Source organism: Callospermophilus lateralis, chromosome 2 (assembly GCF_048772815.1).
Source record: "Callospermophilus lateralis isolate mCalLat2 chromosome 2, mCalLat2.hap1, whole genome shotgun sequence".
Lineage (NCBI taxonomy): Eukaryota > Metazoa > Chordata > Mammalia > Rodentia > Sciuridae > Callospermophilus > Callospermophilus lateralis.
In genome coordinates this window covers 106,515,881-106,543,713 of record NC_135306.1, presented here as the reverse complement: position 1 = coordinate 106,543,713, position 27,833 = coordinate 106,515,881, and the positions used below count along the sequence as shown (strand labels likewise).

The 27,833-nt window shown below is 43.3% G+C and overlaps 1 protein-coding gene across 1 annotated transcript in view; it reads left to right on the top strand.

Moving 5' to 3' along the window:
• Sorl1 (sortilin related receptor 1) overlaps positions 1-21,008 on the top strand; it is a 159,199-nt gene extending 138,191 nt beyond the window's left edge. Inside the window, exons 36-48 of the mRNA XM_076846252.2 lie at positions 31-143; positions 344-448; positions 1,203-1,275; positions 4,497-4,579; positions 5,789-5,885; positions 8,245-8,429; positions 10,618-10,737; positions 11,532-11,696; positions 13,071-13,245; positions 14,145-14,251; positions 16,664-16,856; positions 18,981-19,193; positions 20,528-21,008. Of these exons, the coding sequence (XP_076702367.1) occupies positions 31-143; positions 344-448; positions 1,203-1,275; positions 4,497-4,579; positions 5,789-5,885; positions 8,245-8,429; positions 10,618-10,737; positions 11,532-11,696; positions 13,071-13,245; positions 14,145-14,251; positions 16,664-16,856; positions 18,981-19,193; positions 20,528-20,595 (1,697 nt within the window). The 3' untranslated portion in view covers positions 20,596-21,008. The remainder of the gene's footprint in view (positions 1-30; positions 144-343; positions 449-1,202; positions 1,276-4,496; positions 4,580-5,788; positions 5,886-8,244; positions 8,430-10,617; positions 10,738-11,531; positions 11,697-13,070; positions 13,246-14,144; positions 14,252-16,663; positions 16,857-18,980; positions 19,194-20,527) is intronic.
• The last annotated feature ends 6,825 nt before the right edge of the window (positions 21,009-27,833 follow it).

Below are 27,833 nucleotides of genomic sequence, written 5' to 3'. Positions count from 1 at the left end.
GCTTGACTTGCAAGTTGCCTCTTTTTATAGTGCCAGATGCCCCTCGAAATCTCCAGCTGTCACTCCACAGGGAAGCAGAAGGTGTGATTGTTGGCCACTGGACTCCTCCCATCCACACCCACGGTCTCATTCGTGAGTACATTGTAAGTACCTTCCAGGAGAGGACATGGGTGTCAGGGTGATAGAGATTTCTGTGTTGATTTGCCATAATTTTGTGGATAATGACCCACCTGTCAGAACATCTGGTACCCCACTTTCCCCTTTCCTGACCTGCCACTTTATAAGGTAACAGGGTGCTCTAGACCTCTGGTTACTTTTAATCATTTTTTCCTTTTCATTTTAGGTAGAATACAGCAGAAGTGGTTCTAAGATGTGGGCCTCCCAGAGAGCTGTTAGTAACTCTACAGAAATAAAGAACTTATTGGTCAACGTTCTGTACACCGTCAGAGTAAGTGTTCACAGCTGTCCTGGCCCTCTGGTCAGTCTTGGAAACTAGAGACATGTCTCCATTTCATGAGCACTCCGTGCTTACTTTTAAGAGTGCGTATTGTTAGTCCATAAAATACCCAGCTCCTTGTCCTGAGGAGGGAAGCAGACTTCCCACAGATAATCAAGCACTTAGGCAATGCGGCTTTCCCAGCTTGTAACCAGATTTTCTGCTAGCTTTCCAGCACCTGTAACTTTTGCACATACCCTTTTCTGCTTATCTTTAGCCCCAGGGTGAGGCAGAGCTATGATAAATGGCATTTATAAACTGATTTTGTGAGGTTCTTATGACATGTAATGTTACCTTTAACAGAAAAGAGAGAGATTTTTGGGTAAAACATGTTTGAGACCATTACATGCACAACCTCCAGAAACCCCCTTGTACTAATTTCCCCAGTACCCCTTTTATATATGTGTGCATTTAGAACTTGGATACCCATACATCACACCTGCCCTTTAGAAAAACCTTGACATGTTTCTATCAAGAGCAATTTTATAATCTTGGGACTATCATGATTTACTTTGCCCAGGCTCCTTCCCTTTGTTTCTTCCCCCTCTCATTTCAGTTGCTGGGACCCCTGAACTTCACAGGTCACTCTCTATATAATTTTTTCCACCCTCATTGCCAAAATTTCACCCCTTTAGCTCATTTAGAATTCTTGCCATATGGTATTATTGCTTTTATTTCATACTAATTCACACTCTAATTTGAAAAGGTGGCTGCGGTGACTAGTCGTGGAATAGGAAACTGGAGCGATTCTAAATCCATTACCACCATAAAAGGAAAAGGTAAATGATTCTACCAGCATTTGCAGATTTAGAGAAGATAGGAGCCCTTTAGAAATGACTTTCAGTATGTCTGGAAAGGAGCAGCGTAGATTAGAAAACTTCACACAGCTTCTTTCTCCCCAGCACATGCATACTTCTGGGTATCTCCATGTGCTTTAGATAGCAGAAGTCTTTTTACATAACTGTTGAGTGTATTTCTCCTCCTAGAATTGAAGAGATTTCCAAAGCCAGCAGGCCCATCCTTTTATGAACATGTACATTAGCTAAATAGAAGGAGTCCTCCTTCTCACTAAAGATGGAGGTGATTCTGTACATGTTCGTTTGTGGTGTCTTAAAGAAAGGTCCACGCTGGGGTTTGCGACTTCTCCCACTCACACCGACAAACTGTCAAAGGTGGTTTCTAGCATTAGGGCTGACCTTGGGCATTCTAAGTGTGCACTCTTTTGTGTACATCAGCTCACCTAGTTGATCCTTTAGAACAGCTACCAGATTAGGTAAGAAGTGGAAAGAGGATGTCACTTCCCGCAGACCACACAATCAGTGAGTGACATGCTTGGGACTGGAACCTGACATTCCTGACTCTGAAGCCTGTGCTCGCTCTTAACCATCATGCTACACGCCACCCTCTAGGCTGAGCCACGTGTGACCCACTGGGCTTCTCTGCTTGCTGGGGTGGCTGGCTCGTCATTTTGCATGTGTGCCTCATGAGGACTGAGTTCTGGTCTGTTTTCTCCACTCTATCACTAGTATCTAGTGGGAACCAAAGAAAACAGTTGGTGTGTAAGTGAACTGAAGCACCTGAGGGTTCTGGTACATGTTGGGAGATGGACAGTAGCTCATCTTTCTCAATGGTTTTTCTCAGCCATGGCACCAAGGACTTTCAGTTTTGGACTTGGAAATATAAAAATCACATGAACTCTGTGGTGTGGAACATGATTGGGGGATTTTGCTTTACCCAGAGCCTGTGAGACAAAAGCTCTGAGACATCAAGAGTCACTCTGATCCCCTCTAAAATCTGCAACGTGGAGGTCAGGGCACAAGGCAGCCAGACTTAGCACTGCCAATCAATGGGCAGAATGCTTGCAGGTATTGAAGAAAGCATGCTGCTGGATTCACGATCCCTTTAGTTTTTAGGCTTATTCTTTCTCTCCAAAAAATCTGGTTCAAAACATTCTGGCCATCTATACCTAATAGAAGGGATTTTTGTAAAGTGAGAGTCTTCCTTGAGCTTTGTAGGCACAAGTCTTACCTGCATTTGAAAATCTCGGGGTGGTTGCTTTTCTTAAGCTTCTTCTCTCTGATTTTGATGAGTTTCAGCTCCTCACATGGGTTTTGGTTAGAGTATGTACAGAGACAACTGTGCTGTGTCAACAAGTATTGTGTGATATCTGTGACCTGGGATCATAACATAAGAAGATGAAGGTCAAAGGCAGCAATGGTATCAGCCAGAATGCAGGTTCATTAGCGAATGTGGTGGATTGGTAATAACAGCCATGGAGGACCCACCTGTTAATGAACTCTTTTGGTAGAGTAAGCACCATACTTGTTGTTAATACTTGAGTTCATAGAGAAAAGTATTTTTATCCTCATTTAGTAGCTGAAGAAACTGGGCTTTGAAGAAAATTGTGACGTGTCCCTGATCACCATGATTTTAATTTGGGTTGGCTTTAACACAACATCCCCGTACGGGCCACCAAATGCCGCAGTCTGGCTGGGCACAATTCAGGAGCCACTTGTCAAAAGAAACTAACTTTATTTTTAGAACCACACAAGATAAACAAAACAGCTCCTCAGGAAAAAACCCTCAGAGCCCAACTGCCACCACCGGCTTCCCACAAGCCACACACCCCAACAACCTCTTCCTCCTACAATCCTCCTGCTCTTGAGGCCGATTGGCTGGGTCGCATGGGCGGAGCCAAAAAAGTCCCCCAATGAGCATCTCCGTGGTCTGAAAGGGCAGGGAAACAGCCCAATGAACATCACCGCAGAGGAGCCAATCAGCTAGATGTTGCTGGGGCCGCTGTGAGCCAATCATCAGCTGGTAGTCTGAAAGGGCAGGGAAACAGCTCAATGAGCATCTCCACAGAGGAGCCAATCAGCTAGGTGTTGCTGGGGCCGCTGTGAGCCAATCATCAGCTGGCAGTCTGAAAGTTTGCTGGAGCCCCTTCGGCTGTGGCTCTCAACACTTGCTGTTGGACTCTGATTTGGATTTCTGAAACTTCTCACACTCTTTCTTCTGGTTATTGTGTTTTCCTCAAGCCCAGTTTCATGATCTGTTTATCATTTGGAGGGACTCCTCCAGATTTTGACACATCTCTTTTGCCACCAGATATTACCCACTACTTTGGGTCTCTCTTGCCTTTCCTGTATAAGGGGCATATGTGCTGAGAATCTCATAAACACATTCATTTAAATGGTGTCTTCTGGTCACATGTATCCAGTGGGACCATCTTGAATTACGCTGGTCTCAGCAGTGACAGATTTCTTGTGGGCAGACCTTCCAATGATTGCACCATGCTGATCTGTTGACCTAAGGGTGGTCTTTTCTCTAGACTGCTCTCTCCTTGCCTACCTCAGCTCTCAGATTGAGCTCTGGTCTTTTAGATAGTGCCAGTTGCTTACAAGCTCTTTAATCTTCCATAAATGAAACTATTGGAAAGGGATCATGAGTTAAGTGGTAAGCACTATACATACATAGAAATGTGTATCTTTAGGCTCAAAGGAGATAAGTCACTTGCCCCAGATTACCCAGCTGTTAAATATCAGCAAACAGAACTTTGAACTCAAGTTTGCCAACTCCAGAGGCCACATTCTTATTTTGCAGCACATCTGTTAATCATTTCTGATTCATCTCATTGTCATCTTTCAAAAAGGGGTTGAGGCTGCTGGGACTTTGTCAGTGCCAGTAAAGGTGGTGTTCACAGTGATCTCTTCACCTTAAGAACCAGGTCGAAGCCAGGCTGCTTGGGACGGTTACATAATGGAACTTTTCTGCTTGACCTAATTTCCCGATCGAGCCAAGATTGCTGTATACACACCAGGCAATGGTGGGCCCAACCTCAGCTTCAGGATAACAGTGGTAAAGAGATAGTAAAGACAGCTGAAGAAGTGCCCTTTCTTCCCCAACTGAAAGATCGCTTTGTCTGTTGAGTTGAAAACTGAATTCTGCCTTCCTCCCTTTTCATTGCGTGGTTTCTCTTTGAATTCCCTTTTGTTTTCAGTGATTCCACCACCAGATATCCACATTGACAGCTATGGTGAGAATTCTCTAAGCTTTACCCTGACCATGGATGGTGACGTCAAGGTAATGTGGAAAGTTCAAATCATCAGTTGGGTGGGGCATTACTTTGTATGGGAACCAATGTGACGTAGCACATTAAGATTAAGAAAAATGAACGACTTGATCTGGTGAAGTTAAAGCACCTGAACTAGGTTGGTTCTTTCCCCCATGAAGAACAACTTGAGTCTCCACATGTAATTATTCTGCCTCAGCCTGGTGCCTTTTTTTTTTCTTTAACCATATAATTAAATGGTTCACAGCTACAGTGCAAATAAAGAGTTGGTGTTAATAGAATATGTATGCCCTGTAATTTCCAGCTTTATTGGATTTCCTGGTACTAAGTGCCAATACAGAGGTTCCCACAGTGGAAGAGCAGCTTTCTTGTGAGTGTTAGATACCTTGGAAACACATCCACCTTAGGTCCCCACATAGCCACTTGGTTCCCTCCTCCTCCTGCACCAGCAGACCATCTGCTTGGCCCCTCTGCACAGCCAGCAGTGTCCTCCTGCTCTCTCAAGTTGAACCCACTTTCCGGAATGCTCTTTTTGTCTGCTCCTCTTTGCATCCCTCCCCATCCATGAAGTTGTGGTGGGACAAACAGCCTTCAGAGTTGTTGTGCCATCTACCTAACTGCAATTTAGTGTCACACCCTTGACTTCCAGAGAGGGTTGGTACAGAGATGGGTGGCCTTAATGTCATGCTCCTTATTTATAGTCTTTGGTCTTGAAAATGCTTTTATTTTGTTGGTTGTCCCATATTTAAAGATCTATAGATCACAACCTTCTCTGAGCTCTGGACTTAGAAGTATTTTTTCTTCATGTGTGGATGTGTTTACTCCTATGGGGAAGTAAGAGCTCACCAGCCAGCTTTGTACTGAACTGTTGGCCTTGACTGCAAGGATAGCCCCAGCTGAGCTTTACCCTTAATTATCTTGGCCTAATTATCTTTGCATTTTTTCCCTTTTCCACCTTTATTAATTGGTTCTTGTCTTTCTATTCTGTATTCATTTTCTGTTTTGTTAAATACATTTTGTCTTATAAATGATCTCACATTTGTTTTTAGAAGTAGATGGAGGATGGCTAAATACTAATGGTAGCACAAATAGAACTTGTTTAAAAAGAAACCACCCATTCATTGAAAGAAATGAGACATCTAAAAGAAGCCTTCTTTTTGTAGTTGGTGAATCCCCTGGCTGTTTGCTGATTATGTTATGTGTCTCCCATATCTTGGCAGGTGAATGGCTATGTGGTAAACCTTTTCTGGACATTTGACGCCCACAAACAAGAGAAGAAAACCTTGAACTTCCGAGGGAGCATTCTGTCTCATAAAGGTAACACCTCGTATCTCGTGGTACGTGAGCAGGAAGAAGTGAAGGTTACACCGACACTTTCCTGGCAGCAGAGCATGTGTGGGGTGCTGGGCAGAGTTCTTCTCTGGAGGTAGTTTTGCATGGCCAGGTCCTTGTCCACTGAGGGCACTGTAAAAGGACTCCTGACTCTATTTAGAAGGCTTCACTCACTGGTAGCTCAATCCTCCTCCTAACCCAATGGCCTTAAGTGGAAATGGCAGGCTCCAGAGGAGAAGAACTAGAAAGATGATTTTTGTGCTTCATAAGAACAGATTCCTAGATTTAGTTGTCTGTCTCTTTCTAGCCTAGTTCAGTCCCTTTCTAATAAGAGGTAGCATGAGACTTGGGACATGATTGGCATTCAGAAAATATTTGTTGACTGAATGAGTGGACAGACAAACCAAGGAAGGAAGTGGTCCAGTCCGTCTTGCATCTGTGCAAAAAGCATGCCTCAACTAAAATTTTTGTGTCTGAAAATGGGCTAATGGGTGGATTTTATTTCTAAGACAAAAAGTTGAGTACTAAGAGCTGTCTATGAGTGTTGAGAACTACAAGGAGCGTCCCCCGTCCCTCTGCTTCTAGCTTGTTTGAAAAATACTTTCAGTCAGTTTTATTCATTTCTTGTTTTTGTCTTATAATTGTAATTGTCCCTTTTTTTTTTCTTATTTGAAGCTGAATATCTACTAGATTAAATAATTTGTATAAGGAGTCCAGGCAAGGGGGAAAAATGACATTCAGCACCTACTGTGTGCAAGCTTTTACCAAGGTGTTACTGGGGCTATTGTCTTACATAACCCAAATAATAATTCTGTGAGGGGTACTCATCTTATGGAGGCAAAACACAGGTTCAGAGAATGAGCAGTGCTCTCACAAGGCAGCAGAGCCAGGATTGGAATCCATATCTTTCCAGTTCCAAAGCCTGTGACCCGTTGCCTCAGTGTTACACCAATATAATCAGCAAAGTCAGGCATAATCTTGGTAGCTGTTGCCTGAAATCTGTGAAAAGGCAGCTCAATGCAGGGCCTCACGCCAGGCACTTTACACATCTTTTCTCTTAATCCCCACAACAGCCAGCTGCTATTCAAGTGCTATTATTTTTCCTCCATGTTACAAACAGGGAAACAGACCAGAGGGGTTTAAATACTTTACCAAGGATGTTTTAGTCACTGCTGTGACTAAAATATCTGACCAGACCATTCTAAAGGAGGAAAAGTTTATTTGAGGGCTCACAGTTTCAGAGGTCCCAGTCCATAGAAGGCTGGCTCCATTCCTCAGGGCTCCAGGCAGGAACAGCATGGAGGAAGCAGCTCACACGGTGAACAAGAAGCAGAGAGAGACTCCACTTGTCAGGAACGAGTATATACCCCACAGTCACACCCCAGTTCCCACCTCCTCCAGCCACACCCTACCCCTTCAGTTAACACTCAGTTAATCCCTGTCAGGGGATTAATTTATTCATTGGGTTAATGCTCTCAACAATCCAGTCATTTCTCCTCTGAACCTTCTTGCATTGCCTCACACATGAGCTTTTGGGGACACCTCATATCCAAACCATAACAGAGGTACAGCCACAAGGGATAAAGTCAAGCCTTGAACCCTTGTCCTTCTGATTCCAAAGGTTACCCTGTTACCATGTTCTCCTTTTGTTCTCTCTTAATTTAGTTTAGGGAATACATGTTTATTTCAGAAAATGTTAGAAGGCATAAAATGTATAATGGAATTTTCTTTAATTTCACTTTACGTTTCAGATATTTCCACTTTTTTTTTACACATTGATCTCTCTATCTTTACAAAATCAGAATAATACTGTATGTAGTTTATCCTTCTCTTTTAATGTAACATAAAATCATAAGGATTTTCCAGTGTCAATAAATATCCTTTGGAACAAATTTTAGAGGTTGCATAGTAGTTTGTGGGACACACATGATTTAGCTCTTGCCCGGTGGCCAGTCAGGTCAAGCAGTTTATTCTACTGCAGCAGACATTGAGGTGATCTCCTCATTGCAGATGTTTAAGTCCCTCTCTGATTTTATGGCATAATTGATTGGAAGGGCATGATTTTTTAAGACTCCTCTAATACAGGGCCAATGGCTATCCAGGAGTGTTTTACCTATTTTATCCCGAGATGGTCAGCTATAAGAGAAATTTCCCAGTGCCCCTGAGGTTGTATTACATATACTGCTCATCTGTAAATAAGTGTTGAATAAACTTGTAAATTAACCAAGTCCTCCATGTGGAACTGACTAAATTGAGAGATTATTTTTTTAAATAGCACGTGTATATTGACACAAATTCTGGATTAACACCCCGCCTCTCTTCTGGCATCTCCTTGTTTTCACAGTTGGTAATCTGACAGCTCATACATCCTACGAGATTTCTGCTTGGGCCAAGACTGACCTAGGAGACAGTCCTCTGGCGTTTGAGCATGTGGTAACCAGAGGGGTTCGTCCACCTGCTCCGAGCCTCAAAGCCAAGGCCATCAACCAGACTGCAGTGGAATGCTCTTGGACTGGCCCCAGGAATGTGGTAAGTGGGCCAGAGTGACCATCACAGCTTGAGTGTGGACCCTTCTTGATATAAGGTCACAGGACAGACCCAGGGCTCCTCTCTGCTGCGGTTCTTCCTTTCCTACCCCACACAAGCCGTCCTCTTGGTCAGCTCTGGAGGCACCTGCCATCCCAGCCCCAGTATCCCTTACCATGCTCTGTCCTGGCGTCTAAGAAATAGTACCATATGTTGTTTGTTACTGGTAGACCTCATGCAGGTAGAGGGTGGCATATTCCTGTGCTTGGGGACTCAACTTGGGTCATGGACTTCATGAGAAGTTTTATTTAAGGCCTCTGCTCTTTTATATGACCCAGAAGGTGATGCCGAGGCAGCCCTGAGCCCTCTTGAGGATTCCCTTTTACCTCAAAGTAGATTCTGCTTGCAAAGGGACCTTTTTCTCTATTGAGAAACCCAGATAGAGGAGGGGTCACACCCACCTATCTTCCAGAGTAGGGCATAATGTAGGAATGCTGGAACATCACTTAATCTTAGGGTCGCTGATTACGTGTGACCTTGGAGAAGCAGCCCTGCTGTGCTGGTCCTGGCTCGTGCTCTGGTCACATGCATTGTAGCTTTCATAGGTGAGAGATCAAAGGAGCTGCCTGTGGGAACCTTCACTTCCGGCTCTTTCTTCGGTTCACTGAGCACTCTGCTCTGGCAGCCCTTGGTTTTCCTCTTCACCTCAAGAACTGCCATCGCCACTGTCCATGTGGGGAACCTTCTTATTCCTTGGCTCTTGTGTTCCATGAACCCTTTCCATAGGCCCCGTGACAGTGAGGCATTGTCCTAAGCTCTGAGCCTCCACACTGACTGCAGAATCCCATCTGAGCTTTGTGGCTCCCTCGTTTCTCCATTCCTGTTCCATTTGCTTTGCTTTCTGACTCCTTTTCCCCATTCCCCACCTATGCCCAGTTAATCACTCCTGGGGCCTCCTTTCCTCTTTCACTACCCTTGTTCCCCCCTCTCCAGTTCTTCTGATGCTGAGCAGAGTTAGGGAAAATTGCACTGTTATCTGGCCTTGGAAATACTTTGCGCATCCTGATCAGTCCCCTGTCCCTTTCTGTCACTCCTCCAAACTTGTATAGTTTTCAGCCCCATCTTCACGCTCACGTGCTCTTGGAGAAAATGCTCTGATTCTCCTTACAAAGAAACTTCCTCAACTCCCATCCTCCCCTCACAAGTTCACTCAGCTTTCACTTCCTGCTGCAAGCCTCATCAGATCCCCTTTCCCCACTGGAAACTCTGTTTCCTACATGTACCAGCAGGAGTAAGAATGGCTGCGTTAATGGTGGAACTGAAAGAAACCATTCTTTAAACAGTTTGTTTGCCTCTCAATTAAAACAAGTTTGGAGGTAAGCAGTCCAGGACTCCTGTTACAGCAACACAGTTGGGTCTAGGACAGGTTCCAGCTGTCTCCAGCCTGTGACATCCATCTTCAAGGTCACTGCATGGTCCAGGAGCCCTCCTAGAGCCACAGCTATTACCTATACTCCAGGCAGCAAGAAGGGCCTTACTTTCATTATAATGAGCCCTCCCAGACCTTCCCACGGGACACTTCTAGTTACATCTCCTTGTTTGGAACCATCATATGGCCTCCCTTAGCTCCCAGGGAGTGGGAAGTGTAGACTTTCTTCCAAGTAGTTCTCACTAAGAACCAGGGTTCTACTAAGAAAGGAAGAACTGGCATCTTCCGGGAGCTGGCAGTGCCTCTTCTCCTGTGTTTCCTCCACACACTTGTGAGAGTCTCATGCTCACTCTACCAACTCCATGGCTTTCCTGTCCACTCAGCACATCCATTTGGCTCTTCATGTCCCTGCTGCACAGTGCTAGCATGTACCCCCTCTTTGGTAAGCCCCCTCTTGGCTCTGGCTCATTATGCCCTCTTTTAGTGTTTTATCTGACACTCTGAATGCACCTTGTTATATGCCTGTTTTTCTTCCGTGCCTGATTCTCCTCAAGAATGAGCTCTGTGGGGACAGAGAGCGCATGGTGTTGACCTGTGCTGGTGCACGTCAGCTCTGTAAGTGCTGTCAGCATAATGAATGTGGAAGGAAAACTTCTCTTGGAGCTCTTTAGAAGCATTTGTAGGGTCTTAAATGAGGGATTTTGAGAACATGAGGTCGCTGGCCCATGTGCTGATGTTGTTTTCATTCTCTGTTTTTATCAGGTTTATGGTATCTTCTATGCTACTTCCTTTCTTGACCTCTATCGAAACCCGAAGAGCTTGACTACTTCACTCCATAACATGACAGTCATCGTCAGTCAGGATGAGCAGTATTTGTTTCTGGTAAGTTTCCCAAACAAGAAGCAAAAGGAGTTCCCATTTTTTACAGGATGTCCTTAAGTCCTGGGTTCCTGAGTTCAACCTGGATCTGGGGAGCTGGACATCTGGATTCCAGCATTGGTGTGCATGATAGCGGGAAAGTTCTTCTTTACAAGCATCACAAACACCCAGCTGCAGCTCCCTAAGGGAGGACTGATAACAGAGACAGATAAATCAAAACCTTTTGTCAGATTCCATTTCTTGGAATTTATCCTACATACTTTTATACATGTGCCAAGACAGATGGAAAAAGATGTTTGGTCCATTAGCACTTGTGACAGTAAAAAGACTTGAAACAACTTAAATGTACATCAAGAGAGGAAGGGCTAAAAATATTATGGCTTGTCCAGGAAACGGAACACAGAGCAACAAAAGAAAGACAGCTCCAAAGGTATTGATATGGAAAAACTGCTAACCTGTGTCAAGTGTCAGAAGTGAGGGGCAAAATATGTGTACTGTTTTCTCAGTTGTGTAAGATTATTTAAGAAAGACTACATAGACACACGCATACGGATAGGCATATATTGTGAATTTATACACTCACATCTATGTCTGTGCGTGCATAGGATATTTTTGGAAGGAAGCATAAAAAACTGTGAGCAGTGGCAAATGGTCTGGGCTAGGTTGGGAACTGCTTTATATTTTACATCTTTTTTATGAGTTGAATTTTAGTTGTGTACATCACTTTTATTGAGAGCATAGTGAAGATTGTGTGAGCTCACATGGTATCATTTTTCTGTGTATGTACTTGGCCGTAGGTCCGGGTGGTGGTACCTTACCAAGGCCCATCCTCTGACTATGTTGTGGTGAAGATGATCCCAGACAGCAGGCTTCCACCCCGTCACCTGCATGTGGTTCATACAGGCAAAACTTCGGCTGTCATCAAGTGGGAATCGCCATACGACTCTCCCGACCAGGACTTGGTGAGCAGGCTAGGAAGCTAGGCAGCCTGGCTTATTCTTAGCATGCCTTGGGAAGGGCTAAAGGAGTCCAGCAATGGACCGGAAACACAGGCCTGGATGTTGAGCTTAGCAGGACTCACCCCATTTCTGACTTGATCATATTCTTAGAGTTGCCTCTTCTTAGTTGGTGCTCCTCTGTTTTTCCTAGCTGCCATATTAACTTATCCCCTTCCTTGACCCTCTGAGACAAAGGTCATCAAACAAAGGCCCACAGACCAAATTCAGCTTATTTTTTTTTTTAAATAAAGCTTTATTGGAACCAAGCCACACCTATCTGTTTACATATTGTCTGTGTTTGCTCTCATGCTTCAAACAGCAGAGATAATTAGTGACCACACTGGTCCTCATCTGGCCCCCAACACCTAAAATATTTACCTTTTCTGAAATTTTGCTGACCCCTGTTTAGAGAAGGGGCCTTGATCCTAGGAAACACCTCCCAGTTCTCCTTGCTTCAGACTGCTTTTACCTTTGCCCCTCTTCATATTGGGGGTGGTCAGTTTTAATAATGCTTGATTTCTAAGACTCCTTGACTTTCTGCTTCTTCCTGATGACTGGGTTTCCTGTGCTTACTGCGTGTCCCTTTATTCCCTGCCCTCGTATATAAAGAAGCAGCCTGGGAGAGTTACATAGAGCTTTTGTCCAGTAGAGCCAGCATTGAACACTTGTTCATTGTCTTTCCACTGACAATATCATAACGGTTGCAGTGTTGGAGATGCGGAAGTCGAGTACTGAATTTCAGTGTTCTCACTTGACCTAACCTAGCTCCTGATGCCACAATAAATGTGGCTTTTCCTGGTGACTTTTTCTTTTTTCCCTCAAATCTGTGTAAATTCTGAGTACATATTTGTTAAAAGGCTGGCCCTGGCTACCCCAAAGACATATTAAAGAACAGAGTCAGACTTTGGGACTCAGAATATTATGGAGGGTCACAGTCACTCTGTAGTCAGCCTTCTGTACCTGTGGGTTCCATATCATGGATTCAACCAAAGGCAGATTGAAAATATTCGAAAAACAAATTGTCTACACTGGACATGTACAGGTGTTTTCTCTTGTCATTTTTCCCTAAACAATATAGTATATCAACATTTACATTGTAATAGCTATTACAAGTAATCTAGTGATGACATTGAGTGTATAGGAAGACGTGTGTAGGCTGTAGGCAAACATTACACCATTTTGTATAAGGGATGTGGTATCCACAAGGGCCCTAGAACCAACCCTCTAGAGATGAGGGATACCTGTACTTGGGTTACATTGTCTGCCATTGAACTATGAAGAATGAAAAATACCAAGTTTCTGATTACCACTCTGATTTTTTTTTTTTTTTTGTCCTAGTTCTATGCAATTGCAGTTAAAGATCTGATAAGAAAGACTGACAGGAGCTACAAAGTAAAATCCCGCAACAGTACCATGGAATACACCCTTAACAAGTTGGAACCTGGAGGGAAATACCATGTCATTGTCCAGCTGGGGAACATGAGCAAAGATTCCAGCATAAAAATCACCACAGGTAAGTAGGAGAGAGATCAGAGGCCTTCCTGCCCAGCAGAATGCCCATGGTGCTGGACTACCTGTCAGGAGCTGTCCATCAGGAATTGCCCACAGCATGCAAACACTGCTCTTTGGTGTCCACACTGCAGCAGAACAGCAGATCTGGGCTGCAGTGCGATAGCCAGGGCCCAGGGGACTGGGGAGTAGCTCTTGTTTTCTATATTCTCCACATTCTAAAAATCTCCTCTCTCCTAGCTTGTGTTGACATTAGTAGGGGAGAAGAGGAGGAAAGCACAAGAGAGTTAGGAAATATAACTGAATATTTACCACTCAGGCTGAGCATTGCATCTGAGGACCTACCCTGATGTCACAGGGGTTCATTGGTGCAGTCTGACATGGAAATGGAGGGAGACCAACACCCCGGGAACTAAATTAGAGGGTAGTCAGTCTCAAGTTCAGAAAGCAGATGATAAGCACAGTTACTTAGACAACATCAGACAGTATCAGGAGTACTAGTAGTGGAGGCTCAGCCCCATTTGGGCTATGATATGAACAGGGGCCCTGGGTCTGCTCAGCTGCCATTCAAAGGAGCTGCAGAATCCCTTTCCTGTTCCATCCCTCCCCTTCCCTTCCACACCCTGCCCCATCTTGTTTTTGTCCATCCTTATGTCTGAGAGCTATTAAATTAGATCCTGTCCAAGCTTCTTGGCTAAAATTGTTCTGTCCACAGCAAACAAGATGCCAATTGAAGGTATCTACCATGTGCTAGCTAGGCTCTATGCTAGGCAGGTATGTGTTTTTTCCTTCCTTAACCCAGGCCTCTGAGGCTAGTGTTATTTAATCTCTCTTTAACAACAGGAAAATGGAGGTTTAAGTATGTATCTACTAACTGCATCCTATCTCATCTTTAATTTTCAGTTTCATTATCAGCACCTGATGCCTTAAAAATCATAACAGAAAATGATCACGTTCTTCTGTTTTGGAAAAGTCTAGCTTTAAAGGAAAAGCATTTTAATGAAAGCAGGGTAAGTTCCTCCCTTATTCACATTGACTTTGGAAATGTAATTGAAATGGCATTTTAGAGAAGAGCTCGTTAACAGCATGCTGGTGTAGAAAGTGTAAAAAAAAGGGGGGGGGAGAAAGAATAGGGCATCAACGTGAACTTGAGAATTAAAGGACCATTTCTATGGGATTGCTAATTAGCAAAATGTTTATACTGCACATTAAACATGAGAGTCTCTACACTAAGCACTTTTCAGTCTTGTACTTGTCTTCCCCAGAAGAAAGGGAAATGGGCTGGAGCCCTTGTTGTGCTTCCTGATGCTGGGCCAGGGCTCAGCATTGGAACCAAGAGCCCACCTGCCCCAGTCACTCCGAGGCCTGGGGCTGTGGCCATGCTGCCATCATGGCACATCATCACTTCCTTTCCAAAGGAAATAGAGGGAGTAGGAAATACTTGAAGCTACTCTGTTGACTTATGAAAAACACCTTTTGCTTTGTTTGTTTTGTCATTGGCAACCAATGCTGCATCCCCATCAGAAGTTAGGGAAAGGAGAGCAGGACCTGGACGATTTCCACCTGGTAGTGGACAGTCTTGAGTGGATCTGGGTTGGCTTCCCTGACCACAAAGCATGAGCTCAACAGGGACTCAACACAGCTGTGGCTCCCTGGAGGAACAATGTAGGCCAAGGGCCCAAGGGGCCTCAGCAGTCACAGTGCACTGCCACAAGCAAAGCGCAAGTCAAATTTGAAAATCCTCATCACTCTGTGAGAGTTTCCCAGCTACGACATGTAAATGGTAATATCCTTAGATACTAAGAATGTTGTTGGATCAATTCAAAATAAATGTTCCTATTTTGAAAAAGGTATAGTTAAGGAAGTAAAAAAATCCAGCAGCAGTAAGCCAGAGGAGAAAGGTTCAACCTCACTGAGAGTCCAAACAACAAGGATGAGGCACTTGTATGTTAAATCAGCAAAGACCCCGGGGGAAGAGTGTCATCAACGTGGATGCTCGTAGGGGAACAAAGCACTCAGAGAAAACATATTGGTTCACCCTCCTGGAAGGTCCTTTGGTAATATGTATCAAAAACATTGAAAGTATTCATGCTTCTTGATCCAGCAATTCTTCTAGGAGTTTTCTCTTAGGAAGCAATGTGCATAAAAATTTATATGCATTATTAATAATAGAAGAAACAACTCCCAACAAAAGAGAACTATTGAAATAAAGTTTAGGTTGTTGATGTTTGTGTAATTTAAATTATTTTCTTTATGTTATTGTGTGTTTTACAGATGTCCTAGACTGAATATATGTTAGATGGTCAATATAAATTGCTAGTTTATAGAAATAACTACAGGGATGGGATGCCAGGCAGGTGCCAAGAAGCCCAGTTTGGCCTCCATTTGCCATTAGATGATGCTGCCTGGGGATGGCAGAAGCCCAGCTTTTAGGTTGGGGTTGCATGCAGGTCAGTGTTCCATTCCTAGGGGAGGGTCCTGGCATCAGCATAGCTTGCCCTTTCCCCTTCTCTCTGGCTTGGAGTTGGGAGACCTAGACAGGTCAGTGTAATGTGAACAAGAAATCACTGATTATGCAGTGGTCCCCTATGAGGATAGAGATGGAATTCCCCTATGGAATCATTTTTGAGGCACTGGAAATGGATGTTTGTAGCTTTGACACTGGAATCACTAGAGAAGTCCAGTAGTCAGCCTGATGCCATTCAGTATCCTGGGTCAGCATTGTCAGAGGGTGATTTCCCTCACAGGAATTCAGGCAGGAGTCTTCCGACACAGTCCAGAAGATTATCCCATCCCCTTCTCCCATGCACAGGTGCCTATGCCTTCTGAAATGTTCTTATTATCACAGCCAAGATGGTCAGAGCTGGGATCAGCTTAGGAAGAGCTAGAAAGAAAGGAAGCAAGCTGGCAGTGGCCTTCCTAAGTACTGCACTAAGGAGAAACGTGCTGTCCTTTCTGATTGTAAATTCCCTTGTCTTACCTATTGCTGGAGGCCACACCGAGGGTGATCTAGTATGAGTCAAATCCCATACTACGAACTGTGGCTGAAGTGTCCGGGTTCCTTGTGGTATTGAATATTGCTTGAGACAAGTGACTGCTGATCAGAACATTGAGTGTATATATGCTGAAATAGCTTTCCTTGGGCCACACTTTTCACTTTTAGTCTTCAGTTCCCAAGTGGGTGCTGTTGCTAGTTGAAATGCTGGGATGGGAAAAATTCCTGTTTTTTGAATGCAGTGTCTCCATGGTAATGTTTTTTTTTTTAAAAAAAAAAAAAAAAAAAAAAGCTAGTGAGAAACTCAAAGTGCTTTAGCATCTATAAAAGCTGCAGTAAGGGGCTCAGACATGGCTGGAACCAGTAGTAGAAGCTGTTGGGTTCCTTATTTGACTTCCTGAGCAGTCTTGTGTGTGTTTGTTTTCAGGGCTACGAGATACATATGTTTGATAGTGCCATGAATCTCACAGCTTACCTTGGGAATACTACTGACAATTTCTTTAAAATTTCCAACCTGAAGATGGGTCATAATTATACTTTCACTGTCCAAGCACGATGTCTTTTTGGCAGCCAGATCTGTGGGGAGCCTGCTGTCCTGCTATATGATGAGCTGGGGTCTGGTAAGTTGTCCTGCATCCAGTTTCTTATGTCCCTTCTGGGGAAAGAGGAAGGGTGTAGAATAGTTCATTGAACATGTGTCTACTTCTAAAGACACTTGAAATGTTCTCTCAGCTCAGAGGAAAGTCATTTAGTTCTCGATTTCATGAGGTACAGATTTAGTTAACAAATTCTGAGCCAGGCATAGCATGAAGCTGAGTTTACAAGGTAATCATATTCTGATTGCAAAGTACAAGAAAGGGAACATTTTGTTTAAAATGGAGGTGCAATGTGAGAAACATCAGCTTAGCAAGAGTTTTGTTGTTCATTTTTGCAGGACTTCTCAGAGCCTCTAACATGCTAACACACCCTGTGATACTGCAAGTCAGTAGTTCTTCTCCTTCGTGTGAAGAAACTGACCATTTAGCCCTCCAGTCATCTGAGTTGTCAGCCTCAGATCTGGATCCCAATTGGGGCCTGGGCTATGTCTTAGGGAACTCATAGATACCAGTGCTGGGCCATGCTCATGGTTTACCCAAAGTTTGTTTGCACTGGCGTAGCTTGGCCAGGATTTCAACAAACATTTTGCCACTGGTCTTTTTAGTTACATTCACTCCCAGCCAAGAACTAACCAGGGCTCAAGCCAAAATCTTGTGTTAATTTGTTAAGTGTTCCAGCACATAATATTTCCTGGGTATGATCATGCAGAATACTCATTCTCCTAAAAGAAGGAGCCCTGCTTTCCACCTTCCTCTGGTGAATCAATGCGAATCAGAGGCTCTGAGAAGGTCCCACAAAAACCAGACAGCAGAACTCTTGTTAACCTCCTGTTTCCTTACTAGCGCCCAGTTTTCAAGTGAAACTAGTTAGCAACCTGTGCAGTATACTCCAGGAAAACCTGTTGTGAGGACTGGACCAGCTGCCTCTGAACGAGGACCATCTGTAGCTCTCACTCCTGATGCCTCCGCTGAGCTCCAGCCTTTTCTTATTTACCACTGCACAGTTGGGATGGCCTAGGACACATTAAATAAGAGTTTGACAGTATTTTTTCTAAAGCTTTTTTTTTTTTTTTAAAGAAAATAAATGAGATAATTTTAAATAAAGGCATGTATATTAAATTGCTGGATTAGGTTTAGCAGAGATGACTGATCTCTGGGACATCTTTGTGAGTATCCTGCCAGGCTGAATCCCTGGGTAGCAGATCCCTTGCCTGGGCCACCTCCCACTACACTGGAGAATAACCCCCAAGCCTATAGAAACCTAGACCAGAAAAGTCCACAGTGCCTCCTTGGCTAAAAATGGACTCTTAAGCTCCATTTTCTTGCCTCAGGTTCAGATTGGCCCTGCTCCCTTAGGGGCTTTTGACATGAACAGTTTACCCCCTTTCAAGATGGCAGCCCCTTCCCCAACAAGGGTGTTGGAGAGGGATGGCTTGCCCCTGAGCCCCAGTGATATGATTATATCTGTAAATCATAATAAGACTGCATTTCTATAAGACCAGGGAAGTGGCCTCTTTGTTAGGTTATAAACATCTAAATGGCTTTGCAGAGAACTTTAAAAAATGTTAAAGGTATATGGAAAGGTGATCTCCCTCATTTTTTTTTTTTTACTTAAGTTAAAAAAAAAAAAAAAACCTTGTAAAACTTCACGAGCTGTTAAGTCAGTATTGTAGTAAAGGAATCTCGTTTGTATCACTTAATGGAGCTTCAGGTAATTGCAGTTCAGAGTGACTTTGGTGCCAAGTAGGGGGAAATAATTGCAATCTCGTTAATTAGTGGTCTGATTTCACATCCTCTTATGTAAGGCGAGCAAGTGGTCTTAAGTAATAATGCTAATGAAATCAATGTTGATACCCCAACAAAGGTCTCCCTTCCAAGAGATTATCTAAATAACCAACAAGGCAGTGATTACGAGGCTAATGTAATTACCGCATTAGCATGCGCAAGGCCCATGGTCTGTCACTCAGGGCGAGTGGTTGGGAAACATTCAGACCTCATGCACGTGCAGGAACGCGTCACAGCAGACAGGTGATTGGGTAGCTGTGCTGAACTTCTAGCTTTTTTGGTAGGTGGGGCCTTGCAGAGCCACCTGGTGCATTCTCCTACCTTCAGGAAGGAGGCTCATGGTTGGGAATTTTGCCTCTGCAGGGGGAGATACAGCAGCCATTCAGGCTACCAGATCTACTGATGTTGCTGCCGTGGTGGTTCCCATCCTGTTCCTGATACTGCTGAGCCTGGGGGTCGGCTTTGCCATCCTGTACACAAAGCATCGGAGGTTACAGAGCAGCTTCACTGCTTTTGCCAACAGCCACTACAGCTCGAGGCTGGGTTCAGCAATCTTCTCCTCGGGGGATGATCTGGGTAAGTGGCAGGGCCACTGATCCGACTGGGAAGTACCTGCCTTCAGCTTACCTTTTGACATGAGAGGAGTTGTTCATTAGCTAGTGATTCCACTGCTTAGGTTTAAACCATTTAGAACTCTTGGCTTGTACCTTGCTCCGAAATTAAAGTAGTATGTTCTGTTTACTAGTGTAGTTTGACCTGAAATAGGGAAGAAATGGTAGGAGCGTGCCTTGTGTAGGAAGGCCAAGGGCTTTAGACGCCCTGCTTATGGGAAAATTCTCAGGAATGTCCATCTGACTCGTCTTGTTCTTCCCAGACCTGAGGTCAGACTGGTATCTGCAGTGATTTTGAATTGTGTGGGTGCCTGGGCTGGAGAGCCTGGTGAAGACAAAAGTAGTGCTTCCCCAGTCGGCTTCTGTCAGAAGATGCCCTTTAGGGCGACTCTTTCCCCTTCCAGTTGCTAGTGCAGCCTCATCAGCCATTCTTCCTTTATGTGGTGATAACATGTATTGTAGGGGAAGGAAGGAGATCGTTTCCTCCCTTCTTAAAACCTTTGCACGCTGCTCTTTTTGAACACTAGGAGAACTTGTAAACCACTTCATATAAGAAAGTGGGTATTTTATTTAGCACCTCAATTCAGGCTGCTAAATGTGAGTTTGCATACTTACTTTTCCTATAAACAGTTATGATTATTTTTCTTTGTTATAAAGACATTTATGTATTTCCTGTCACTGATCATATGAGGTGAGCCCTGCTCACTTCTCAGCTGCCTTCCTTGCTTAATCAGTAAGGAATGGGTGGCTTCTTTGCTTGCCGCTGTTGGGGACAAAAAGACTCACCCTGTTACCGGGGCCATGCAGTCCCCACTAACTGTGGATCAGCACTTAGTTGCACAGGCTCATACCAGGAATGTCAAAGGGACAGCCATTAGTCTGGGAAGTGGGGCTCATAGTTCTTAACCCCCCTCCTTTTTCTCAAAACAGGTTGGGTTCAAAAGAGAAAGCAGACTGAAGTATGGTGTGCTAATGTTGGGTGTGAATAACTCAAATTGGGGAACCGAAACTACCCATTTGTTTTAGAGGAGGCAATGAGATTCTTTTTCCTTCAAGTTTGACTTGCTTTATTTGTCTAATAAGTTAAAGCTACCGCTGAAATACACTTGGTCACCTATTGATAGGGATGATGACCTAAGAGCAGCAGAGAGGAGCCGAGTTTAGGACTGATGGTTGTGAGTGGCCAGCGATGCTATGGGTTTAGCTGGGGGTGGATAAGGTGGGGGTGGGCAGAGCAGTGGCTCATGGGCTCAGGCCCTGTGTGCTGGAACTCATAAAGCCTGACTGTTTTGTCTTTAGGGGAGGACGATGAAGATGCTCCTATGATTACTGGATTTTCAGACGACGTCCCCATGGTGATAGCCTGAAACAGCTTTCCTCACTAGAAACCAAATGGTGTAAATATTTTATTTGATAAAGATAGCTGATGGTTTATTTTAAAAGATGCACTTTGAGTTGCAATATGTTATTTTTATATGGGCCCAAAACAACAACAAAAAAAAAAAAAAAAAAGGAAAGAAAGGAATGAATAAACTTTGTAGGGATCAACTGTGAACTTCAAGCCAGGTTGATTTTAGTAACCAAATTGCTTTGATTTGACATTAATGTAGTCTTACACGGCTGTGCTTGCTGGGCATGCTTCTAAGTCTGTGAGATTATTTTGGTTCAATAAATTGGCCGTTCTTATTATTTTTCTAAGACACAGAAATGTATTTAATAAAAAGTTCAAGAGAGAGTGATGGGTGGAATCCCTTCTCCTTGAGAATGTGTTCAAATTTTACATTTTGTTTGGATTTAGTTTATGTGTAAGTGTTTGGGTGTCTTTTGGGGGAAGGTTCTTTTATGTTATTTGTTAATTTATTGGGACTCTATATAAGGCCAGGCTTTAGTGGTCAGCTGATACCACGTACTATAAGCCCCTCACCCAGAGTGTTGGGGGTAGAGAACAGATTTTGTTGCCATTCCAAAAGAATCCATTTTTATTCACTTGTGTGTCATGTAATGGTCTTTGGCAGAAGAGAGCTCTGAGTCATTGCTAGATTTCAGTTAGGCAGAGCTGCAGCTGGGGAAGCCCTGCAAGCCACAGGTGTTGATGTTAACCCTGGCATTTTACTGTATATGCCTCTGAACAAGGTGTAGCTCCAAAAGTTACCAGGTAGTAGCACTGCTTTCTAATACACTGGGATCGTAGTCATTGTGAAAAATAAACTCTGGTTGTGGGAGAGAGTTCTAGATCTGTGCCATGATAGATAACACTGGCAAAAAATAGTATGTTATTTCTCCATTTTCAATTTTTGTTTTTACTTGCCACTAAAGAAGCTCAAATGTAAAATTTTATATTTGGTTTGAGGTGGCCACTGAATTGTCCTCAACAAAACATACTGAAGTGTGCAGTTATTTTGAATTGGGTCAGTGCCTTCTTTCTCTTTTTTCTTTTCATCCACCTCTCTTGCCTGTGCCCTCACCCATTCTACAGAGAAATCGCTCAACATGCTCACAGCGATGGAGGCGATCTAATCACTCCCTCCAGTCTACAGTAGCAGCAGTACTGGGCTTTGTTCATTTATTCTCTCTAGAAGATAAGCTATGCTTTCATCCTTCTGCCATTAAAATGCCACCCTTGTATTCAAATCATGGTCGCTCGAAAGTTACGTGGATCCGTTGTGGACTGCTGCCTGTCTTTAGACTTGGTGTTGTGGGCACCAATGTCTAGCATTACTGTGACTTTTACTGTATGAACAACCTCACTGCAGAATTTCCTCCCAGCTGAGAAGCAGCAAGCTCTGGGAATATTCCAAAGTCATGCCGATGAATATGTGTCCTTTATATGCAAGCTTTGTGAAGCCCCATCTCCCCTTCAATGCAATGTATCGCCTTCTCACAGGTGTTTTGTTTGGTTTTTCTTTTTAACCAAAAGTATCATTCTTGGGTAGTAATAGAGTTTCATTCTGTCTAGGGGTTGTTTGGAAAACAGAGAGCCAATTAAATTTTTTCATTGTAAACATTTCTATCTTAGGTGGGGAGTATTTTGACCCAAGACATCAGGGTAGGCCTGGGGTTCCTATTATGGAATGGCGATGATGATGGGCCTTCCTCTGACTTATTTTCCTTCACTCCCCCTTTTTGATTTTTTTTTTTTTCCTCTTCCAGACTGAATTTCTTTTTGGCTTTGTCTTGTCTTGCTTTGGAGCTTTTAAGCTCCAAGCCCTACCACCTCTGCTTTAATAAACTCTTTAAGATGAACAGTATGGTGGGAGGCAAGTCATTTAATTGAACCACTAGAAAGTCTATTTTGTTCTTCTGCCAACTTTTGGTGGCATTTATAAAAAGCCAATGCAAAAGGCTCTGAGATATTGTTTTCAGTGATTCCACAGGCAAGCCTTTTTACAGAGCATACGTCTCCAGTTGGCAACTCCAGACATTTCAAGCATCCAGTTCTGGTCACCAGTGCCTCCCCATGCCTAGTGCACAGTCCTGTACAGGCGGCCATCACCCCTCTCCTTGGAAGACGCCACTGTGCTGTTTGAAAACAAGCAGCCTTTTAGGGCTAGAGTATTTTATATAAACAGAAGAGCTAAGGTCCTGAAGACTAAGCTAGATAGGTGCAGCTAAGTGTAAATCATATATTTTTATGGACTTTTGAAGCACACATTCCTGTTTCCCTCCACATAGCTTTGTGGGGATTTTGATGTATCTATGCCATCTGCAAGATTCCAGAGGTTGGAGTAACAGTAGGAAATGAAACAGCCTTTGAAAGTGAAGCTGGATAACTTCACCTTTTGGAGATAACTCTTCACGGTGACCACTGGACCCTCTGGTTACTTGCAAAAAGGGGGTTTTGTACTGTGTGGGAGATGCCCATTTAGAATTCCCAGTGCACGGGGAAAGAATTTTATTCTGTCCCAGAATACCAGGAAAGTCAGGTGCTTGCATCCCTGAAGGGGAATTGTACATGAGTTCTCTCTAGAAGCTGATTTTGTTCTTTTCTGCATTGAACACACCTGGAGCTTTGTGAGACATGGATCCATGTGGATGAAATGACATAGTTCCAGAATGAGGCCATGTCCGAGCAGATGGGTTTCCAGAAAGAGGAGAAGTAACTACTGGGAACCCTGGTGACCTAGGTAGATAGTTGTGCTGCTGGGGAGCTGGCTGGAACCTCTGGAACCTTTTAGAAGAATGGCTCCTAGGATTTCATCTCTGGTAGTATCACTAGGGATATTTGTGGAATGGACTGGGGCAGGAGACACACAGCTGCATGATCTCTCCTGACCATCATGTGTGGTCACATACTCACCAGTTTAGGGACTGTAACCCTTCCCAAAACACTGGGCATTTGGAAGGAGCTGGGGAGAGCAATGGAATGGTGAGCCCTTTATAGATGAGCTCCCATTTCTCCCTAGAGAATCCTGCTTTCAGACTCCCACCCAGAGGTCACTGCATCTAATAAGATTGTGTCTCCTGAACTTTCCTAAGAGCCGAAACCCCATTCTTTTAGGTTTGGTTGTTTCCTCCCCCATTAAGGGGGTCAGGGTGAATTCCCTAGAATTCTCTCCCTTAAACAGAAACTGGGGTAGGGGTGGTTCCCATAGAGAAGAGAGCCAGAGATATAACCAAACTGAATGCCACCCCCCAGAGTGATTTTAGGAATTGACTCTAAAACTCTGCAGAATCTTCACTTGTGTTGAGATTGTATCTTGACATTCCTATCATGTTATTTTTCTTAACTGGAGTGTGTGCTGCCTTTCAGGTAAAATTTTTGTGTAATAAAAGCCAGTACATTAAGTTTATATAGACTACTTTCTATGCAAGACTGAGATATGGAATAGATAGCAAGATGTGCAAACTCTTGGATCCATGGTCAGGATGTCAGCTTTTGGAAGAAGTCACCACCACCGAGCATGGGTTGAGGGAGGATAGGTTGTGCATATGTTTCTTCCCACTAATTTTGAGCAGCCATATTATGAATTTAATCATCAGAGCCAAGTAATAACCCAAGAATGGTATTAGTTTCATGTGTAATAGCTCAAATGGAATAAGCATGAATGCTGAAGCGGAACATGATCCTCAGATATTCCATGTCACTTCTCATTTAAGGACTCTTGTAAAGAATTATTAGAAACTTTAGGCAAAGTCAAAAAGTATGTGCAGCAAAATAAAGGCCTATTCTGCTCTTATTTAAAGTGAAGCACTGTATACTCTTTCCTCTCCAAAGCAAAATTAGGTATTTATAATTTCAATTGCCTTGGTAAGTTTCCAAGTCACTGATTTCTGCTGAAGATTTTACTATATTGTTGCACAATTTTAAGATAATTTTTGTCTCAATGTCAACTTTTTTCACTGAATAAAATTTAACTGGGTCAAAAAACGCCTACTTGAAAATCCACTCTATGTGCGTCTGGAGTTGCTCTTTTGAGTGCAATAAAGATGACTAACATGGTCTCCGAACACCATCGATTTGTTTGTCTCTTTTACGAGGTGTGTATGTCATAGATGAGAGAACACTAAGACCTGGAATCATTTTGGTATTACCCACCTGGTCTCAGATGTTGGATCCTTGAAGAACACGGTGTCTTCATATTAGCTGGAGTAGGAAGATGTCATGTGGCTGCTCTGTAGTAAGTGGAGTTCTTCCGTAGGGGTGGTGGCTCTCTTGGAGCTATAACTACATCTAAGAGACAATTTGCTAAGAGGGCAATTTTCAAATCTAAGAAAGCACAGCAGTGTGGAAGAGCTGGGTACCTAGGAACACTCCCAGGGGGGTTTCCATAAACAATGAGGCCGTGTGCAGAAGAATGGCGAGCCAACCTCTAAGTCAAGATATGGGAGCTGACTGGGTTGGGAGGGAAGGTTCTTTTGTTTTTGTTTTTAATTTTGACAACTCTGGCATGTTGCTTTTGTTCAGATATTGAGCCAAAACGAAATTCTGGTATAATATTCAGTTTCATGGATGAGGGAAAAGAGGCTGAGAGAGGTTGAAGTCATTTACTGAGGGGAATCCAGAGTGAATGGCCAAGCCAACCTTCAGTCCCAGGTATTTCTGACCCTACATCCTGTTCTGTGTTGCTCTGTCACACTAACCTCATGCCATCATTCAATGTCAGAACAAACACATTCAGTCCAACATGTTGCAGCCAAGGGAGACCTTCCACCTGGGTGAATTGACCTGGTCACAGCCTTGCCTTAGGTTTTCAGGCTTTGATAACTTGTCATCTAGTGCATGATAGTGCATTCATCTCATGACTGAATGCAGCTTAACCAGTCTCCTGAGACTGACCTGCAGCATCATGGTGTACATGACTATTTATTTCCTTAGGAATTCACAGGAAATAGTTCCGGCACTTAGAATGTCACATGGCCAGTGCATCTTCCCCCTTTAGAAGGATTTACCTAAGAGGCCAGTCACAACTAGAAGGTGACCTAGTGACATGGATGAAGAATAAAGGAAGTGTGGGGGGGTCTGAGTCAAAACAATTAGTGCCCAGTAAATATTGAGTGACTGACTGACTAGTACTCCACAACAGGAACCTCCTACTCTACTTGGACTCTGTGTCTAAACCCCTGGGTCACAGCTGTCTGTGTCCACTGTTATTAAGGCCTTTCCAATTGGGGTCTAATACTTTGAATCCATTTGACGTGGTTTTTCTGGACAGGGCTTGGGCACCATCTAGATCTGCCACTCTGACTCATCTCTGTTGAGTTACTGAGCAAACTCCTCCCTCTCAGTGAAAAGCCTATAGCTGATATTCACGTGTTCACACTGGGTTACAATAGAAACTTCCTGGCTTGAGAGCCACTGGATCTGTCAGATTGTTCTTCCTATTTTGTGTTGATTTTGAAGTTTAATTCTGGGAGGTCATTTCCGAGTCTTAGGAGACACCTTAGCGTAGTTCCCACATTCTGATTACATCAGTCGGCCATAATTATGTGGTTCCCCAGCCTACAGCAAATGGAGACCAGGAAGAGACGGTCAAAGGCAAATGCCCTGAGGACAGCAGCAGAGAAGCTGAGAACCTTCAAGTTGGAGCTGAAGCAACTCCAACAAACACAACCAGTTGGGGCCATTTGACATAGGGATATTCCTGCACATTAAACAACCCATCTGATGAGGATTACAGTTGGTTCTCCTCTGTTGAGCACCCATTTGCTAGACCATTAAAAAAAAACTTGAATTCTGAAAGTGGTCATTTGATTTAGGTATTGATTTTGTTTAAAATATTAAGAGAGATTGATATAGAAGAATAAATATGTCCAACAATACTTGAAGAAATATTGAACATATCTAGAAATTTAGAGAAATGCAAATTAAAACTATACTGAGGTTTCATCTCTAGTCAAAATGGCAATTTTCAAAAATACAAGTAACAATAAGTGTTGAAGAGGATGTGGGGGAAAGATACACTCATACTTTGCTGATGGAACTGCAAATTGGTGCATCCACTATGTAAAGTAAAGCAGTATGGAGATTCCTTAGAAAACTTGGAATGAAACCACCATTTGAACCAGCTATCCCACTTCTTGGTTTATACCTAAAGGACTTAAAATCAGCATACTACAGTGGCACAGCCACACCAAAGTTTATAGCAGCTCAATTCACAATAGCTAAACTATGGAACCAACCTAAGTGCCCTTCAACAGATGCATGGATAAAGAAAATGTACATATACATAATGGAATATTAGCTCTAAAATTGGTTATTACTTTGCCAGTAAATTAATGGATCTGGAGACTATCATGCTAGGTGAAATAAGCCAATCCCAGAAAAACAAAGTCCAAATTTTCTCTCTGATATGTGAATGCTAACACACAACAAGATGGGGGAGGGGGTTGAAGTTCATTGGGTTAGACAAAGGGGAATGAAGGGAAGGGAGGGAGGATGGGAAAAGGAAAGACACTAGAATGCACTGGACATAACTTTGCTATATTCATATATGGACACATCACAAGTGAAACTCCATATCATGTACAGGATCCTAATTAGAAGAAGTCGTACTCCATGTATGTATAATATGTTGAAATATACTCCACTGTCATGTATATCTAAAAAGAACAAATAAAAAAATTTTAGAAGGAGGTTGTGTAACTTCTAAAAGCCTTCACTTGCAGTACAGTGACAGAGAAGTCAGGTGTCCCACTCTCAAGCTTTGCTGTCAGATGCCATGCTGTCTCGTCCTGTGGGTACAATACTAGAGGTCTGTTACAATGACACTGTTCAGGGACTCCAAGGGCACAGGCAATACATCCTAAAAACATTCCCACTAGAAGGATTACAATGATGTTTGGAGACTATATAATAGATTTCTTCATGAAGTCATTTACGTAGAACACGATATTCCCTGCTCGTGGGAGAGCAACGAAGCCTTTTTCATTTTTATTGGTAAACGCTTTTGTAAAGAGTTCCATAATTAGGAACTCAGAGGAGTCTTTGACTTTGCAATAAAAGATAAATTTTATCAAAATCCTTTGCATCTTGGGGAAGGATTTCCAGTGCATATTTTCCTCACCTGTGCACAAGGAGGCTCAGTTATCAGAATACATTCTGTGGACAATAAGAGGGCTAGCAGGAGGCCACTAGGATCCCAGCAGGAGAATGGTTGCCCCTCTT